The sequence below is a fragment of the Homalodisca vitripennis genome, chromosome 1, assembly GCF_021130785.1.
Source record: "Homalodisca vitripennis isolate AUS2020 chromosome 1, UT_GWSS_2.1, whole genome shotgun sequence".
NCBI lineage: Eukaryota > Metazoa > Arthropoda > Insecta > Hemiptera > Cicadellidae > Homalodisca > Homalodisca vitripennis.
The window spans coordinates 39,435,391-39,457,159 of NC_060207.1; the positions used below are offsets into that span (position 1 = coordinate 39,435,391).

Consider the following 21,769-nt stretch of genomic DNA (forward strand, 5'->3'; position numbering starts at 1 on the left):
AAATGAAAAATACCTTAATTAAAGAAGCGGAATTAGGGCTGTAAAGCCCTCTCTCTCTACCACTTAACCTCGTATCATATACAGTAAATTTACAATAATTGAATACAGTAACGTGTGAACTTCTAACATACAGTACTTATATTTTATAATTAAATGTTAACAAAACTGCTTAATTCACATAAAATAAAACTTGAAAATATAATTTTCAATGAAAGATAAAGAAAAGAAGCTTACAATGTAAAAGGGAACATAAAAAGAACAATAACACGTTTAATCACACCAAACACACTGTCTGGCCTCACACACGCCACAAGTATCACCGCCCGTCATCCCCACAGCCCCCCTCCCAGTAGCAAATCCCTGACCCTTGCCCCAAAGCATGCACGATCCTCGATACTTCTAATATATTATCAGGAGTGTTCCAAAGGCGACAAGTCTGAACAGTAAACAACCTGTTAAAAAATGTTGAGCTATGAATTGGAATTGATAGTAAAGTGGCTTCTCTTCTAAATAATAAATAAATTTTTGTTGAAAACAAAATTGTTACCTAAAAAAGTTAGGCTTATATTTTACAGTTTTTAATTTTGTAAAATAGTTAGAAAATTGTTGCCATAGAAAAAATGTTATATGACATAAACTTAAATACAATTTTTTTCCTTCTACATATATTTAAATTTTAGTAAAAATATAGTTCAACTAATAAAATTGAAACTGTAATATTTACATAAAAAATATCGCAATAAGAGATTTTTTGGAGATTTTGTAGTGTATAGAATATTATTAATAAGTACCAACAAACTTCTTTTATTGATATTTTTTATAATTTGTGAGTTTTATATATATATATATATATATATATATATATATATATTTTATATATAAACTTTTGTATATATTTTTGATTTATTGAAATAAATGTCACATTGGCTGTGACGGTGCTATACATTGGAGAAAAATGTATTCTTTACTACTTTTTTATGGTAATCAATTAAGAAAAATTCAAATGATTTAATATTTATTTTTCCTGTTGTAAACAGATTTATTTTTAAAAACACTGAAGTTTTTAAAATGTATCATGAAAAATGAATGAGCAGTGATTAAAATAAAAAAAACCCGTACAAAATAGCAAAAAGTGTTGTAATTTTGGAAAAAATGATGGTCAGTTCCAGGGATAAGCGTTTTATAATTTCAAGTTTTTGGTTAAGTCCTAAAACGATGCGTTTCCGCTTTACAAACATTTGATCACTTCAGTATATTAGTCAATAAAGCTTATTCAAGTGAAAAACATAAAATATTGGGTAGATACATAAATAGCCTTTTCGCCACAACTTAAACCTAATCCAGTGGTGACGGGTGACTCACAATTAAGGTAAAAGACAAAAACAAGTGGATGGGTGTTAGCGCATTCAACTGAAGGTCATGTGTACTATTCTACGGCAGGCAATCCTCTAACTTTGACTTATCTTATTTGTTTTGTTGGCTTATTAAGAATCTAAACATGAACATCGTATAGTCTATTGTTAAATCAATTTTAGAAACTTAAAATAAGTTAAATTGAAAAGGGACTAACACTTAAGTAAAATATGCATTTATCGTAAAGTTCATGTTTGTATGTTTTTGTCCTAAAGTATAATATAGCTGGTTTATTTTACTAAGAATATAATGAATGTGTGCTATGATTGTTTCAGAGTCCTGACTTTCCTCTGTCTGTGGATATGTTACTTAACGTACTCGAGGTGATTACACCTTTCAAACACTTCAACAAGCTCAGAGAGTTTGTACAGATGAAGTTGCCACCTGGTTTCCCTGTCAAGATCGGTAAGTTGTCAGAACTCTTGAAATTGTCTGTGTAACTCAAGATTTAGTACTGTTTAGTTAAAAATTGTGAGAAAACAGAGCATCCAAATTATATATTTTTATACTAAAATTGTTCTGCAAGTAATGTAAATTGATTTAACAGTTTGGGAAATTACAATTGTTGATTACAAACATTGACGTCTCTTCCAACTTTGCTGAAACTTTAATTAATATTTCATATAGTATGACCCTAAACTATCACTGACAACCCAACTAAAATTGCAAAAAGAGTTTTAGACTCTAAAAATAAAGCAAGATACTTTAAGGGTTCACATTTGCCACATCTTTAGATAACATGGTAGTCTTACCATAGTGGCTAAACCTCTTATGAGGGGCAGCTTTGCATGAGTAAAAGATGTGCATTTCCATCTCTGACCTCTCCTCACAGAGGCATCAAATGCTGCTCTCAGCCCTTCCTATCTTATGTGGACGATAGTCGAGGCCACAATATCCTGTGAATAGGCTTGTCAGGCACTTGGTCCTCCTTGCTGAGAGAAAGAGAGAGTGTATTTGTTTTTTTATTGGTTCTTTTGCACTAGTACCTGATGAACGGTTTTGCTTGTCAGTTACCTTGTGTAATTTTCCAGACCTTGTTCTTGTTAGTGTCTTCCCTCTTTCTGATTTCCATCATTAGCTGACTTACATATACCAATAAACGGATCTGGACTTATAAATGGAAGAGAAGTTCCAACTTCGCCAGCTTGTCAGCCTTCTCGTTCCCTTCTATATCCACATGACCTGGAAACCATGTAATGTTCACATGATTATCCCTCGCTAGCATTTCTATTTTATTAATGCATCCAGCACAGTCTATGAGTCACAGATATAAGAAATTAGAGTCTTCAGAGCTGCTTGGCTGTTGAGACATTAAATTGATTTGTACCCCCTTCATCCCATTCTCTATGATTGTGTAGAATTCCCCTTTTAAGATCATGGCATGCATTTATAGGGATTTTGAAACCTCACATTTAGGTCCTGTAATGCCCATTCCATCTTTACTACTCATTTTAGATGCATCTGTGTACCAAGTGATTGATCCAGGCTCTGTTTTGAGTTTACCTGTAGCCCACTCTTGGCGTTCCACCGAAGGATAATAATATAAGGATGCTCAAAGCTATAGCAAATGGCTATGATGTCTGTAACAAAATTAGACATTTTACCCCATGTTACCTATTTGAGGATTCTTAAGTGACCCCTTGAGTCCACTGGAAACAATTTGTGGCCAACTTGGCCTTATGTCACTGGTCATTATCTCATGTGAAGGTGAAGTGGTAGCTTATCCAGCATTGCCTCCAAGGCAGGAGTCGGACAGACGTGCATTGCACCGGTAATACTCAGACAGACTAGCATTTGTTCGTCAGTAAGTGTAGTCTTTTCATTTGTTTTTGGCCATAATACCAATGAGATGTATGATATTGTTGGCTATGAAATATTGATAGGTAACCATTTTAGGCGGTTGAAGAAATAAATTTAAATCTGTTGAATTTTACTATAATTTTAAAATATAGTTTAGATGAGATGGGAAACATCAATTATTATATATCTGCAGATGTAAATAAATTGCTACTTCTATGCTTTAAATGATACATGGCGTATAAGTTATTATTTTCATTGAATTATTTAAAATCTCATTTTCCTGTTGAATAGTCTCATTGTCACTATTTTATTTTCGTATAGCTTATGACAAATTAACATAAATGATTTTCACTTAAAGTTAAAAACGTCAGTTTTCATGTTGCCCACAGATTTTATAAATAAAATACTATCAATGATATATTATATTGAATTATTGTCATATATTCGGTATTAAAAATCTTGGATATATATCCTAATTAATATATTACCACAGTTTTATAAAGAAATATTTGGGTTATAACTCATTGATTCTATATTTATTTTGCCACAGTATCAACAAAAATTACTGATAGCTAAATTGTATTTATTATTATACATTATGTATGAATAACTGTAGATAGATTAACCAAATTAACAAAATATTGTAGTTTGATGAACAATATTTTGCTTGCACTTTATATTTTCTATATTTATTTTCAAGCATCCCTGTGAGTGTGCTGTGTCTATCCGCATTGTGTCAATTACCTATTGCTAAAACCTGTTTTTGTTGCATTTTGTGTATGAAAATACATAGGTATATAAATAAATTTAAAATATGATATTTTTGTAAGTAATATTTAGTTTCCAGTTCCCATTTCCTATGTCTATGTTATGCGTTGCTATGTGTATGTACTTACATCCGGTGCTCAGTGGTAAACATGTTCACTACTTTTTGTTTATCTTATAATTTGTTTATTGTAGTATTGTTAGTTTTTAGTCATAGTTGTAATATGTCTATAAAATATAATGTAATCCTATGTTTACATGTAAAAATGTTTCCATCATGGCTAAGGATGGTTTGAAATGTTTGGGTGGTCAGATTTGCTTCAGTAGTAACTAAACAAACTCATTTGAGTATTAAATTCTTAGTCATTCTTTATGACAGATCAAAAAGCCAGGTTTTAACATGAGAATTTAGATATGACAAGAAAAGTAGGTTTAGGTTTACTAAATCTTTTATCAAGAAAGATATTCTTCTTCTTCAGATAGTGTTTTTTTTTCTTAATATTTCTATAATATAGAAGAGGAATAACCTTCTTTTACGGTAAAGGTAAGCTTGTTCTTGCTGTCATATGTAAATTAATTAGTAGTAGTATTTATTTATTTATTCAATAACCAGCATCGAATTCAGAATCAAAACAAAACTTGGTATTATATATATATATATATATACACCATGATAACTGATATAGTTGGTATATCTTAGGTGACTGCTAACAATAATCTCTAAAGTCATAACTATGAAATTGTCCTTTATTTTGATATCTATATAAATACATCAATAGGTTTTTGATGAAGTACATGCACACAGATAGGTTTAATATTACAGTTTTTATAGGATAGAAAGAACAGGAAGATTTTTATCAGATTGTAAAGTTGTTCCTCTTCTTAACATGGAGACATTAAAATAAACATAAATAAAACAACAGGGAGATTCCAAATTTGTCTGAGGTTGACAAAGTGCCCATTTTGTGTTAATGTCTATATTAAGAAGAAGAGGATCAACTTTACAATCTGTTAAAAGTAAGCCTGATTTTTGTATTACATCTAAACTTATGTTGAAACCAGGCTTTTCCTTCTTTAAATCACGAAAAACCATTCATGAATATTATTTGGACAATTCAATTGTTAGGAAATGTTACTATTATTAAATTTGTAGAATGTATCAATCTATGTGTACATATGTGTTTACAGACATACCTATACTTCCCACCGTGACTGCCAAGATTACATTCCAAGAGTTTGCCTTTCGAAATGACATCAGGCCAGAACTGTTTGAAATTCCTAGCCACTATGTAGAAGATCCTACAAGGTGAGATATCAATCATATATTATTAATGAAAATTGTGCAAATTAATGATCCATTGAAGACTGGAATCTTTGATTCTGTCTATTTCATGTAATGTACAATACACCTTTAGTGGCTCACTTCAATTGTTGTCTTAACTTTCATTTCTGAAGTATTAAAAAAAATAAAAATATTACACACAAAAGTATTGGCAAAATCTCCACAGAGTATTTTGTATGTCTATTAAACCACTTCTTTGAGCCATTCAATGCAAAAAATAAAATTAACTGTAGATGTACTTAAACTAACTTAATATTGTATCCAATCACTGTTAATCTAACAATGATGAATGAAAAAAAAACACATCCTGTACAGTACAAAAATATTTTCTGCTCTAATCTAGTTACTACATAGTACATCAGTTGACATCATAATCTTACAAATTATAGTTATATTCATCAATATTATAGGCATATGTACACTGTAGAAAACACTGTTGGGAGTGCCGATGGCCGAGCGGTCTAAGACGTTGGACTTTGGGTCTGAGTTAGAGATAGTGCAGGTTGAGATCCTGTCTGTGACCATTGCATTTTTTATCAGTACCATCAACCTTGAACTGTATCGATTCTCTCCCTTGTTCAGTTTGATAAGATCCTCGCACATGCCAGTTACCCATGAGGACGGACAGAATAAGGTTTAAAAAGGTTTAAATCGGCCTCTCCTTAAAAAAAGTAAAGTATTATGTCAATGGCAATTATTTCCACCCTTATTACTTTATAAGTGTTCAAGCATTAGAAACAAGTTGACTATACTCAAAAATTACAATCCTGTCATTGGCTACTAATGAGGAACAGTGATAGTGAGCAATATACATTTTTGAGAAATATTCTTTATTCTGAAGCGTCTACATTTACTAGGTCTGGCAATTTCATTACGCATAATATACACCAGTAGATCAAAGTAAATTCAGAACTTCTTGTGAAAGTTTTTTTTAAAAGATGTGTCCATGTCAACGTTTGAGGTGGTATCAGAAACCAACTTATTTCATATTTGGTTTCATCACATATTTCCAGAAAAATTGGCTGGCTTATTCTCCAAACCTCCCTCCTCAGATTTCTTCTAGATAAAATGGGAACTTGGCTCAGTCCCTGTGAACTCAGAAGATCTGAAAAACAAATTCAAACTAACTGCTCAATATGTATATTATGACAAATTAACTGTGAACCTGATGGTCAAAGCCAAAAAAGTGTGCAAGGATCAGCATAAGAAACTGAGGCATGAAATTTGAAACTTATTCATAGATTAACATGTTTACTGCTGGTTGGATATCATCATACTCACCCTATTTACTGAAACATTTTTTTGTAACACTAAACCAAAAATAGCCAAACTTTGCAGGTATATATTATTGTGTTTTTCAACATCAGTCCTCACGTGTTTTTAAGCATGGATGCCTATGGGTGTCCATTAGTACACAGTCTCAATTTTCTTGCTCTGTGCTGTGGGCATCAATTTTTGTTTATAAAGAGCTTCCTGTTTAAATTTTTGTATGCATATATATATATCCTGAAGGTCCTTCCTTATCAAACGTGATATACAGATCATGACAAAACAAACTAATAATAAAGTGTTAATTGCACTAAAGTAGAAATATGCAAGTAGAATAACTTCAACTCTTAACAAAATGAGGAACTAATCTTGGTGCCAAGTGAACATACAAGGCAAGATCTCATAGATGCTTGCCACACAGCTTATTTGTAATGCTGTCAACCTAAACAAACAATAACTGATCGTGTAAAAAGAATGTGCATTACCAAAGTCGTTCAAAGCAAAAACGAACACTGATTTATAGCAGTCAGAAACTCATAGGACATATTTTTATGTTTTCATTGAGTAAAAATTATTACTCTCAAGTTAACAAAAATCAATAAACATTACAATGCACAAAGTACAAAAAGGCGCTCGTAGCAGTCAATGTGTTAAGTAATTTTCTGTGTGTTAACACATTCAGCGCCAGGGCATATGACACAATTCATTTAGCACGGGCCATTAGGTTTTTCCATATATTAACGGTCAGGGCCATGTGTATCAAAAATGATACACGCCCCATGTTACCAAGTGGGCCATGTGTATCATTTCTGATACATACGTAAGTTTCTAGTTTGAGCCATATATATCAAAACTGAGCTCTTCTACAATGCTTTTAACACTATAGACTGAATCTCATGGCCCAGGCCTACCACAGAACCCGGCCAGTTCCGGCCCAGGACGTCAGATTACTTTTTAGATCACAGGTTTCTAATGAAGTACATACACTCTATTTCTAAACATGTTTTATTATACAAATGTCTATATACGACTGGTAAAATATAAAATGAATATAAAATGGGTACCTATAAAAGATCATTAGTTGAGCAGCTAAAATAAAAACTGTAAGTTTTCGTGAATAGTGTTTGTTGTTGAAACACGTATGGCACATGTAGGGATTTCCTTCGCAAGTGTCACATACCGTGTAAACTTGTTTCTGTTCCAAAAACTGTCAATTTATATTCATGCTCCCTTGCAGACCTCTTCCTTTTCTTCTCTTTATTTTTTCCCTTTCCTTCTGTTTGAGACTCTTGATAATTTTCTTCTTCGTCATCTTCATCAAAATCATTATCGCCATTATTATCTTCATCTTTTTCACAATAATTCTCTTCCTCTTTATTTTCTTCCTCGCTAGTGTCACCCGTTTTGTCTATTTCATCTTTGTCTGGTTCAGTTTCGTTCTCAGTAACTTTCCTGTTATTATTATTATTATTTTTTTTTGTCAACTTTGTTTCTTCATATTTCTTGCTTGAATTTTTCTTTTTTTTCGGTTGCCCATTTTACAGCTTTCTTTCTTTTTCGGTAGTTTTTCTTTTTTAGTAGTTTTTCATATTCACTATCTTCACTAGTCACGTCATCTCTGGCTGTAATTGAAGGTCCTGCTACATTGTCTTGATCACCTTGTCTTTCAAATCGTTTTTCAAATAGTCCACTGAATCGTGGTTTTCGAGTGTCACTATAATCACTGTCCACACTTGGATGATATTCCGGATCACGATCAGAGTCAAATACTTCGCTTTCCCCACTCAAATCAACATCACTATCGTCTTCATTTGGCTCTCGTAAAAATCTGTCAATTTTTCTTGGAGTCAAATTGTCACCTTTACATACATCATCATCTTTTTTTGTAGAATTATTTTCCTCCATTTTCTAACAGTAATAAATCAGCATGTCAACCAGAAAAACAGGGCTATTTGTAAAATTCAAGTATAATAATACAAAAATTATCAAGTGTGCAAAAATTATACACATGGCCCCTACCAACAAAATTTAGTTGATTGTCACAGTCTGGGCCACGTGTATCATTTTTGCACAGACATGAAAAATTAATGTACTGCCAATACTGTTCGTCTGATTTCAAAAAGAATTATAGTACTGTGTTTCTAAAAGCACTCTTGATCTTAAATCGCACTTGGCCCCTGACGGTAAAAATGAAAATTTTAACTCGGCCCCTGCCTAAACAGCTTTGTGTATCATAAATGATACACATGGCCCACAACGTTACTGCTGGTGTGTATCATTTATGATACACATGGTGCTGAATGTGTTAATTCTTATTTATTTTAAACATTTAAAAGTATTTTTTCTCTTAATACTTTGTATTTTTCAACATCATTTTTCATTTAAAAATGCTTTCTGAATGTAAAACCTTAATTTCCTTAAGGTGTTGAGTTAAAAAACACTAAAGATACTTTTAATACTTAAAATAATATTTAAACCTTTGTTTTTATCAGTCCAAATATAAAATCAAGGTAATATTGTACAAATTATAGTACAAATAAAAAAAGAAGGATTTAAAAATGAAATGAAAATGAAACTGAAGTGAAGTAAAGAAAATAAAATAAAATGAAGTGAAAAAAAATAAGTACTTTGGTAGTGAAACTATGCCTGATGTGAAATAACATCTTGTTTTCCAAAATATTTTCTGTTTTAACCATCAGAAGAGTAAAATATAAGTGATTGGGTACTGTCACCTTTATTCTGCGAGTGTCCTGTTATTTCAGGTATTTTTATTTGATAAAGTTCAGGTGATTATGTTTGTTATTATAGTTTACAACAGTATACAGATACAGATATACAGTATACAGATACATACAGTTTCAAATCTATTCTTTTTGTGTCCTCCACAGTTCTCAAAATAGAGTATAACATCTCATTTGTTTTCATTGCAACAATTTGTTTTTTATTTTAGTGAATGAAGGTATCGTGAAACACACAATTGCTATCTCATTGCTCCCAGTTTTCCTTTCTCCTCTTACCACATAAAACAGTTGACTTAATTTGTTTACAACTCCTAACTAGTAAAATTAAGTACATTAATTTTTGAATCGCACTTAACTCAAAATTTAATTGTATATTTTTTATAGATTAAATGTTTTTATTAAGTGTTACAACAGATGATAGTACTAAAATTAACAAAAATAAATAATTTTAGTTACTTATATATATACAGAGAATTATACAACTCTAAAAGTGACGTCTTTTTTCAGAAATAGTGGAAAATGCGTAAAAAAATAATCAAAATGTGACATTCTTTCTAAAATCTTGTGATATTCACAGTATGAAGTCAGATGCACAACTCAGAAGAGACAGTATTCTCAATAACAAAATCACAAAACAAACACTGAAAAAGTGACAAAAACTTTTGCGGTTTCTGTAGAACTAGAATTGTAATAATTTTGTGCATAAAAGTGTACTTCGTAATAAAAATATTAATGCAATAAAACTGGAATTGGGACATTTGTAACATTTTTCTTGTGTATGAGTGAAATTATCGTACTTTTGTAAATAATATTATGTTTGCTGTTTGTATTTTCTATACTTATGTTTTTGCAATGCCACACATCTGCTGTGTCTATGCACATATGTCAGCCGCTTAACGGGAAACAGCCAATCACTAATTTTTGTTTACTTCACGATTTTAGTTGTATAAATATTTCTTCTAAAAATATAGAATGTTTATATTTTAATAGTTTTTATCATGATCAGTTAAGTTTAAAATATGTCTTATAAAGCATACAAATATATATGCACATATTTTTGTAGATTAAAGGCATTTATTCTGTAAGCCCATAGTTTTTATAATTTAAAGTAGGGGATATGACTTCTTAAAATATAGCTGTTTATTAAAGGGATCTCTTTATTAAAGACTGGTATTTTTGGATAACTTTTTGTATTATTGTGCAGTCTCCAAAGGTTTAAAAATGGATAAAATTGGATTGGTGATGATTTTGTTTAAATTGTACTTAGATTCGAAAGTAGCTGTTAAGATTCGAAATTTGAGTATGGATTTTTTTAAGATTCAGAATGAAAATCTAGGTTTAAAAATTCTGGTTTTGCCCATTACTAGATTTTAATAAAAGTAAAAATAATAATAAATTACTATTATTTAAAAATAATAATATATATAATTTCAATAAACATTGAATCACAAAAAGATATGGCCAAATGCAAAATAATTGAATTGTAAAAAGTAAGGGCTCTGTGGTGTAATGGTAGCACATTCACCCGGCGAGGGAGAGATCCGAGTTCGAGTCCTGGTGGAGCAAGTACTTTTTGTGATTCATTGTTTATTGAAATTAAATTCGGCTATTGCCATTTATACAAATTTAATTAATGTAAATAAAAGTCGTTTGACAGGTATTTGGTCTTCCAATCATATGTTAGTTTGGTTGTTGAAATGCATATGTGACAGATACGGCCAAATACAAAATAATTGAATCGTAAAAAGTAAGGCCTCTGTGGTGTAATGGTAGCACCATATATATATATATATGGTTGATTATAAAGAGGTACAAACCGACTTAGCTTATATGTTTTAAATATCGCTGTGAGGCTGGTAATATTGGTTGCCAGTGAAATTGCTCCATTCCCATAACCTCTTGAGTCTGGCGGTTGGATAGAATTGTTGCATTATGATCAAACTTGCAATTAATAATATAATGGCAAAGAATTGACATGATCTTAAATTTTTTAAATCTTATTGAACTTTCAGCACACTTTAAGGTTGTTCACGCCGAATTCACATCTGCAATTTTGTAATCTGTGTCCAATTTGAAAAAAAAGCAGAGCGGTTTGATTCCAAAAGGTTCATAAATGAAGTACAACAACGGCTGCATTTGAATCATCAGACATATTGTACAACTAAATACAGGGTGCAACAAAAAGACCTGATGGTTATAAATAAAAATAACACCACAATCAAAAGTGATTAAAGATATTTTATTGCTTATTAAATTAATGAAAATAACATCATAACAACCAAATTGACACTTAAAGATTTGAATATGACGTCCTTTTTAAATGATGTCCTTTTTTGGTCATGCACTCTTCCTTCTCTTATATTACAGGAGAAATGTTTGGGGTTTCTTGCTCATAGCCACTTTCAACTCGTCCAGTTTGTAAGGTTTGTTTGTTTTAAACCTTGCTTTAACCCTCTGTCTGTTAGATGACTAGTGAGTGACTAATCGCTAAAAAGTTTCTACAATATTGAACGACTAGTCACTAGTCGATTTTGCATTCATTTATTTAATCAAACTTTGCTATCACAAATAAAATTTAAGTAGTAACAAATATGATACCAAATTATTTGTGATGTTTCACTGATTAATTTGGTATATCATTTATTGAATAATAATGCATAATAAGTATGCACTAAAACTATAAAGTTGCAATACAAATGTTGGTTTGCCGTGTCTGGTTGCGCACTTCGATAGAGTGCAATAAAAGGGACTTTTCTTATACTTTTGCTGTGGGAAACTTCTTTTAGGAATGAGTTTAGCTACATCACTTCGTTCAGAATTTAGAACATCTGATTGTTGATATATGTTGCAAAGAAAGACCTTCGACGCAACCATTGTTTGCAACATTTCTGTAATGTTAGATGACTAGTTTCACTAGTAGCTAGTATTTTGTTGTTTCTCGTAATATTATTAAAGTTGTGTTAGTATTAAACTTTTCCTTGTGAAATTTGCCATTAGGTGGTGTATTTTCAACATATTTTCAAGGAATAAGTAAATTATATGTATTTATTTTATGATCAAACTTTATAATCTTGGAAGGAATATAGCCACCATATTGATACACTGGCATTACTCTTTGTTTATTCTAAACTTTTATTTGTGAATTATAAGTTTGTACCTATAAACTATACCGTGATAAATGGTTTATTTGTGATTCATTTATTACTATAAATTAGTGATATTCACGGGTTTGTAGGCTAAATTGTGATGTAAAAAATTGCTATACGTTGGCCTACGCCTTGTTTATTTCATTATTTTTGATTGACCACTATGAGTGACCTAGCAAATAAGTCGGGTCAACTTAGACAATTATTATTACATAATGAGTTTTTATTATAATAAATTTACTTCATTTTAAGCATTTTCTGACGGTATAATATATATTATGTGATTTTTTACAACTACATTTTTAGATATAAAAGTATTTCTACAATATAGAAAAGGTCTCAAAATATAATAAGCATTCAGAAAATATCTGAAAATGTTAAGATGTGAATTTGTAATTTGTTGTAAAAACGCAACAATTTACTATTTACAAAAACAAAACAATTTACAAATTTTGGGGAAAATAGAATTTTTTTAAATGTTTTGCATAAAAACCTTTTTAAAACATTTCTTATATTTTGAAAAGTAATAAATAAAAATTATGTTTATTTGTTATAAGGCTTTACTTTTGGATATTTTTATTTTGTTTAACTTATAAGGAAAAACAAAAATCAAAATTGAAATAAAAAAGCTAATCCAACTGCATAAAAAAGTTCCTTGTTTTAAACTGAAAAATAAAATATTTAATAGTGTGCACTTTAATTCAATAATAAATATTCTACATAGGTTTGAATGAAGGTGTGCACAACTAGCAAAATAATGCCTGCCATTATAGGAATTTCAACTGCCAGATGCAGGGTTAAGAAACCCCCAAAAGGAAAAATAGCAAATGCTAAGGTCTGGGGAGCGAGCTGGCCATGCACTGTTCCCAAAACCTGAGATGATTCGGCCATTAAACTTGCTCCTCTAAAAGTTCATCACCTCATTGGCTGTATGATTAGTTGCCCCTTCTTGCAGGAATCACATTCTCCTACTAAATGAAGTTCAGGAATCAGGAGTCAACAGATAATGTTGCGAATCAACCATTCTCTTCAAAGAAATATGTCCCGATGACACAACTTTTTCTTACACTGCACCACACAGTAACCTTGGGACTATGCAGAGGACATTCATGCAGTTGATTAGGATTTTGTAGCAGACCAACAACGAAATTTCTGTTTATTAAATGACCATATAGATGAAAATGTGTTAGGTGTTCGGACATTACAAGATCAATCACTTGTTCTGCAAATGCTTTCTGCATTGCATAATCTTTAGGCTTTAGCTGCTGGGCAATAGCCATTTTATATGGGTGAAATGCAGATCAAAACACCATGTTCAGTGTTTTGAGATATGCAGAAAGCAGTAGCTTGTTTACGGGCTGGCTGCTGAGGACTGGCTTCCACAGTTCTTACTCATTCAATATTCTGTGGTGTCTGAACTGACCTTGGACGTCCTTTCGACTTCTGTTTTAACGTTGCTCCAGTACATGTGAAGTTACTCACCTAGAGGATAATGGTGTTATGAGTTTGTCATTTGGGCTATGGCCAGGAGGAGTAGCTAGATGGGTCTCTGGTCGGGCTGCAGTGGTGGGCACTGTATAATTAGCACCCTGATACAGGAGGATGCATCTTTCAGGGAAGCGAAACAATAGCCTCCCGCTTATCTTTGTCAAAATCTGTCAGTATGAGGTCTACTTCCGTACGAGACTGGACGATTCCTCCGAGAGCGCCCGATGTTGTGTTTGTAGTGCTTGGACGAAATCTCTGTGAGCGCCTTATAGTGTTTAGTTTTTATGGAGTAATAATCCGTGTGCGCCTAAATGTGTGACCTGTGATGGTTTCTTTTTAAGTTTTACAATATATTTTATTTGAATTTTGTGAAATGGAGAATGAAGACGAGAGACTTGTCAATACAGTACCCGTGTGCTAAGGAACATTTCAGTACTGTTTATGGAGTGAACATTGTCGTTATAAGAACCAGAAGGAAAATGTTTTGAAACTTTGTGTAGTGTTTAAACAAATTATTAGTAAAGAATAAATTTTGATTTTAGAGTAATAATTGACATTACAATTGTATAATATGTCAAGAATTGAAGTAAGTTGTTTTTGTAAAAAGTTAAAAACTAAATTAATTTCCATATATTATTACAGTAGGTTAAACATTTTTACAATTAATTGCATTATTCCTTAAAATAAATCATGTTGTTATTATACAGTAACATTTTTTAAGATTTTGAATTTCTTATTTGGAAAATTCATTACATAAGAGAGTAATTTTTATTTAATTTCTAAAAATGAATATATTATATTGTAGTTAAATCAGGGTTAAAACAAAATGGGCACTTTGTCAACCTCAGACAAATTTGGAATCTCCCTGTTGTTTTATTTATGTTTATTTTAATGTCTCCATGTTAAAAAGAGGAACAACTTTACAATCTGATAAAAATCTTCCTGTTCTTTCTATCCTATAAAAACTGTAATGTTAAACCTATCTGTGTGCATGTACTTCATCAAAAACCTATTGATTTATTTATATAGATATCAAAATAAAGGACAATTAATTGTCATAGTTATGACTTTAGAGATTATTGTTAGCAGTCAACTACCATATACAAACTATATCAGTTATCATGGTGTATATATATAGTTTTGTCTTGATTCTGAATTCAATACTGGTTATTGAATAAATAAACAAATATTATTACTAATTAATTTACATATGACAGCAAGAACAAGCTTACCTTTAAAGTAAAAGAAGGTTATCCTAAGAAAAAAAACACTATCTGAAGAAGAAGAATATCTTTCCTGATAAAATATTTAGCAAACCTACACCTACTTTTCTTGTCATATCTAAATCAGATTAGCTCTCTTGAGTATTGTCGTGTAGTAGTAGGTTAAGTTTCAGAGAGAGTTTCTAAGCCCTGACACTACTTGGTGAAATAAGCATTAAGGCTATTTCATTCAATCCTGACTTAATATCTCTTGCATGTTGTGTTTATAAATTCTTGATGGAAGATTTAAATTTGCTTCTTGATTGAATTTGATTTGATACGAGATCTTTAGTTGAATTTCTTTTCTTAAATTTGCGCAGATTGTTAAAAATTCTACACGTGTTACAGATTCTTCTTCATCGATGGTTGAACAGATCTCGTGGATTGGCGGTTGGATGTCGGTAATGTCGAGGTAGTTTTTTGTTGGAAAATATATCAAAGGAAAGAAAATTTCTGATCACAGGATTGTATTTCTAATTGTTGCATTTGTGGAATCTAAACACATAGAAAATACATTTCCATTAAAGTTTCTAAGTAAATTTGTCCAATATTATCAAACCAGTTTATGCAATATTTTCACTTGTTAAAAAGTTCATTTGGGAATTTTATTTATTGGGTATCTTCAAATGGTATTTATTGTTATAAAACTGAAAATTGTCTTGTTTTTTAAACATATTTCCTTAAATGATTATTAAGACCAGATAGAAACAACATATCGATGTTTTTAAATAAGTTGCATATAATACTTAGATCAGTATATTTCTAATTGAACATACAATAATCTTGTGTGTGTGTGTGTGTGTGTGTGTGTGTGTGTGCGCGCGCGTGCGTGCGTGCGTGCGTGTGTGTGTATGTGCGTGCGTGTGTAATATACAACCCTACTTGGCATGGGTTCGTATGTGTCCTACTAGAGAATTCTACTCTGTTTTATTTCAAAATATTGACATTTTTTATATGAAAACATTTTCTATGTGAAATCTACTTTTTTCTGTAATTTCAGCCTTGCAATGAAAATTATCCAAATTTTGTGGAAGTTACCAGTTAATTAAATGTAATTGAGTTTAGACCTATTTAAATGCTATAGTCTATTAATTAAAAAAAAAATAACAAAACAGTGAAAACGCTAATATAAAATAGGAGAAACATTTAAATAAGTTAATCAACCTAAACAAGAAAATTAAATAATTGTAAACTTAATTTGTGGAGATCTTAAATAGTTGTCAGAAAATGTTAAAGCATAGCATTAAGTTTTTAGAGATAAAAAATCTACTTTTATTGGATATTACTTGGAAATGTTCTTAAAAATTCACTATTTGTTGGAAACGTGTTCAGATGAAATAAACGTTTTTCAGTACAACAGTGTTTCCCAAATAGTTATTGGGATTACTAGTCAAACGGTAGTATTTATACAATATTTGTTTACATGAGAACAAAAATGAAAGGCTATAAGAGAGATTGAATAAAGAACACAGTTGATTCTGTTTTACATATCTAAAATTATTTCATAGTTACATATTTAGTCAGTGAATGAAATGGGAACTCGGCCATTGATAATTGCAGCATAAACCCTTACTTCTATCAGTTATTTTCACTATAAACAACAACCATAATTTATTGTAGTATCATTATTATGAGTAACCACAGCAAATTGTTAATGGCATGTGGCTGTTTTGTCATGCTGTTTAAAGTTTATTATTGATCATAGAGAATTTAAAAGGATCCTTTCGTGGTGTTTTTGTCCTGCATTGATGAAACTCTGAGTACTACAGGCTATTCATTATTTATTTTTAATAAATTCCTAATTATCAATAGAAAAGCAAATATTGTGGATAATCTTCAACTTTTTGATAGTGACTAAAGATTGACTTCAACTTAACGTAATTTATTTAATATAGATACAAGTAAACAGGCATCTCTCAAGTTTCATGTCAAGGTTTAAAATATTGAATAAGTTTGTGAATATGCCTTAACCCTTTTACTGCCAGCCATTTTTTTATTGTACCAGCCAAGATTGCCAAGGAGGAAAATCACTGTTGTGCATTCATTTACAAAAAATGCTGTATCTTTTTTATTTTTCATTTGATTTGCATGAATTTTTATTTTATTTACTCGTATTTAAATGCTGTTTTTAAATAATAAAATTACATTTTAATTTGAAACAAACTCATTATTTTATTTTAAAAATTATATAAATAAAAAATAAATAAAAAAATAAAAATTGTGTTTGGCATGTGATAATTTATTTTTAAAATTAAACTAAAATTATGAGCATGATATCATTATAAACTAGAGCAATTGCTTAGAACATATACCAAATTTGAAGGTGTTACCTTGAAACATAGCTGCACTATGAGGATTTTCCCAAAACTCAACACTGCTCAAATTCTGGACATTTGATGTACACTGCGATGTTTCACACGAAAACACTTTTTCTTATACCTCTGTTCATTTATTAGTTTATGAAAAGCAATAACACATATATAGCAATAACAAATAAAAAAGTACACAAAACCTAAACCTAATTTCTACATATTTACAATATTTAAACGTTCCTGATGTAAGTTTTTAGCACCTGTGCTGTCCAAAGCAGGTGGCATGCACACCTCTTTTGCATGCCACACAAATGGTCCTTGATTTTTTTCTTGACCCACCACTAGCTGTGCTTATTTTGCTACAAACAGAGCAGTTCCTTTCCTTTTTATCTGGCAGAGTTTCCATTCCAAATCGCTGGGGCCCATCTCCACCTCCAACATTTGCTGTTAGACGTAATGGCACATCTACATTTTTTGCTTTTAGCCACTCTGCTGCTAGATCTTCAATTATAGAAGAAGTAAATTGCAGTCTCGTCATTTCTTTACCAGTGCAGTTATGTTTGTACAATATATATGCATTTAGGATAATCCGAGAAAAAATGTTGAACACTACTTTCTTCCAAAACTTAACGGTACGTCGTTCATCTAAGTAAGCATACAACATTTGATCCGACGTGTCTATTCCTCCCATGAACATGTTATAAGAGTTAATAATTTCTGGCTTGGATTGTACTGTTTCAACATTTTGGCGTACTTTTCGTTTTTGAATGGACAGTGCGACTGATTTTGTAGAAAGCAAGATAACCGGATTTTTTTGAGATGCTTTTTCTCTGTATCCAAGAAATAGCATGTTGCCATTTCTCAGGTACTTCTTTTCTCCAATTTTAAATTTTTCCTTCAATTGAGTTGGTATACCTTTTCTGTTCCTCCTCACTGTGCCAGTTACAAAGGTGTCTTTACTGTATAAGAATTGGGCCAAGGGAATACTCATAAAAAAATTGTCGACAAAGAGGTGGTAGCCTTTGTTGAGATACTGACCAAGTTCAAGAAGTTTTTTGACAACATTGAATGCTAGGCCTACCTCTTTGTTACCATCATTAGCTTTAGAACCTTTGTAGCAATAAAAACCCAGACAATAGTTACTAACTGAGTCACAAATCATCCACATTTTAACCCCCCATTTGTGGTGGTGCTTGTTCGGGAGATACTGTAATAATTGTGACCGGCATTTAGTTCCTACAAGACTTTCATCTATAGAAATTTCTTTATGAGGTGTATAGTATGTTCTAAAAAGTCTGTTGACGTGTTCTACTAGTGGATTGAATTTGGAGCAGGGGTCATAATCTGGTTGGCCACGTTGAGGTAGGGTGCTATTATCGACTATATGAAAAAATTGTAATAAGGCTTCAAAACGATTACGGCTAAACAATTTGCCGAACCAAGGCACAAAGTGGGAGTCTGAAGTTGTCCAATAGCTAGCTATTGTTGGTTTTCTGATTATCCCCATATTCAGGATGACAGCAATGAACCCTTTAATTTCAGCGAAGGTGGTGTTTTTCCACTGATTAGCTCGAGATCCAGGGGAAAAAGTGTTCTGATGGGCCCTCATGTACTGGTCGGCATATTGATTTGTTCTAAGAACAAATAGGTTCAGCAAGGTTGTAGTGAAAAAAAGATTGAAATAAGCTATTGGCTTAGAGTCAGAGGGTGGACAGTGCTTAGGACCTGGTTGCTCAGTAAAATAAAAATTGTGATTATGTCCGGGGTCATTTGTTTCATTTACTGGGGTCCATACTACATCACTTAGAGCTTGTCCTGCATTTAGATTACTAGGCCTAGGCCTGTGACTATCACGAGAAGATAAACCATCATTTATGTTATCACTAGGACAGCCTATTAGGTTATTCCTTCTAGGCCTCCCTCTAGGCCTACCAGTGGAAGTTGAAGGTAAACTTATCTGTGCCACATCCTCCTCACTATCTAATAATTCCTCATTATCTGATGGTAAGATAAAGTCAGGATCGTCATCAGTGTCATCCACATCACTTTCATTGTCATCACTAGCCCTAACACTAATATCAGATTCGTTCTCGGCATCTGAATCTGACAAATTCTGAAGGAAATCGTCACTCAGTTCGTCTTGCACATGTATACCACCATCGATTAAACTGTTAATTATTGTTCCCTCACTCACAGGAGAGTTAGATCTAACTCTTTTACTCATTTTATCTTTAATCAACAAAAGTAACAGTTCAAAAAACTTTCGATAACATTGTAAACAACAACAACAACGAACGAAGATTTCAGTAACATAACCCGATCAACTGGTTTTGACAGCTGTCTAGGTAGTTCGTCAATTCTAGTCAAAGACGACGAAAATAGAAATCCAAAGTTCTTCAAATGGCTTCTTTCATTATCCTTTGCTCCTAAACAACCAAAATACGGAATATTTCGGCATTTGAACATAACAGTAGCCAGTAACAATAAAAAATACCGACGTCCGACATATCGGACGTCGGCAGTAAAAGGGTTAATGCAGTGTCATGGCTTACTACAGCACCTGATCCTCCTCTTTCTCCAACCACCTCACTTCCTCCCGGTAGACCCAGGGTGATAACAGTTGCACTTTATAAATAACATCACTACACAAACATGATCCCTCTTCACCTGTAAAAAAGTTTCTTGCTTCCGGCTTGTGCAAGCATACCTACTGTATAAAGTGATCGTGCTCACTTATACATTGACGGATTTCATTGAAGTACCATTAGAATTGTTATACAAATAGAAAATAGATGGTCTCTTATAAATTTTTATAATTATTTATTTATTTATTTTTTGTTGCTGTTATTTGATGTTAAAATTTTCAACAGCCGCAATATTGTTAATATTAAATCAAATCACAATATTTTCTTATTTGTGCAAAGTTTGGTATCTGTAGCTTTACTAGTTTTAGAAATAATCAATTTTTTTAACATCAAAACTGGTGGCTAGCGGCTAACAGGCATATTGTCAAAACTTGTAAACACATTTCTTAACTTAGGTGTTCATCAAACACTGTAGTTTGGAATCATGAGTGCTATCAGCCACAGACGTTTGTGACACGTGTTTTATATATATATATATTTGTATCGAAATTTTTATTTTGAACTCCAAAATCAATATAAACAAAAAATATTTTCTTCATAAAAATTTTGTATTGAAGTACATGTAATAATTAAGACCTGTGACAATTAAAAAAAAATTGAATAGTAAATAACACAGTAAGAAATTATTTTCTAAAAAATTAAAAATTTGATTTATAACATATTTTTACCTGTCATTATGGATAGTTCAAATTTTTTTCTTGAAGATATTTAGATATATCCTTGTATGTGTACACTTAAACAAAAATGTTATATGTATCTTACTAGAATATAAAAAAAAACTAAAAACCAAAATTATTTACACGATTAATGTACTTGTGTTCATGACACTCTCCTCTTCTTAGTACCTGTGCTTTGTCAAGCACAGAGGATGAACGTCTTTATTGCAATGTTTGCAGGCGTAACAAGTTTTTCTCCTTTTATCTCCTGAACTTGTATTCTGAGCAATGCTCACTGAGCAATTTCGCTGTTTATTTTCCGGTAAGTGGTAAAGAGGGTCATTACCAAAACCTGTATGTTGTACCGAAATGGGGTCGCCGAGTCATTCCTCAGTGATGGCTTCTATGAATCGAAAATTTGAAAGCTAGTCTTGAAATGAGCTTGTCTATTCATTTTATAAAGGATGTAGAGTTTCACAATCATTCTGGAAAAAATGTGGAACGCTGCTTTTTTCTAATATCACAGAGTACGCCTTTCATCCAAATAACAATAGAGCATTCTACTTCACCCATGAAGGCGTTGTAGTGGCAGATCATTTTAGGCCTACTGGTTATAAAGACTTTATTTCCTTTTTTTGGATTATAATTCATTAGTGGCGTAATTATCATCAGTTATTTTGTGACGCTTTTTGCAGACTACCTAGCATACGCAAAGCACCCTCGACAGTACTTGAGTATTTGAGTCATGTGACTATTGTGAAATAGTGTTACCAACGTATAAACATAAAATATCTGTTAGTTTTATCTTTTGGGATGTCAAACCACCAAACTAGTCATCGCTATCCGTATAAATATCAAAAATATAGCGATACTACGAAACATCCTCATGCGAGGACATCGGCAGTCAAAGGGTTAATATTTTATTCTATT

At 31.7% G+C, this 21,769-nt stretch overlaps 1 protein-coding gene across 3 annotated transcripts in view; it reads left to right on the forward strand.

The window, feature by feature from the left end:
* Positions 1–21,769, forward strand: part of LOC124360124 (ankyrin repeat domain-containing protein 13C) — a 63,286-nt gene that overhangs the window by 18,360 nt on the left and 23,157 nt on the right. For 2 of the 3 annotated variants that reach the window (XM_046813467.1, XM_046813485.1), the window contains exons 9-10: positions 1,689–1,818; positions 5,167–5,284. In XM_046813467.1, coding sequence (XP_046669423.1) covers positions 1,689–1,818; positions 5,167–5,284 — 248 coding nt within the window. Of the gene's footprint in view, positions 1–1,688; positions 1,819–5,166; positions 5,285–15,574; positions 15,639–21,769 lie in introns of all 3 variants that reach the window. The other variant, XM_046813476.1, reaches the window with a different exon arrangement.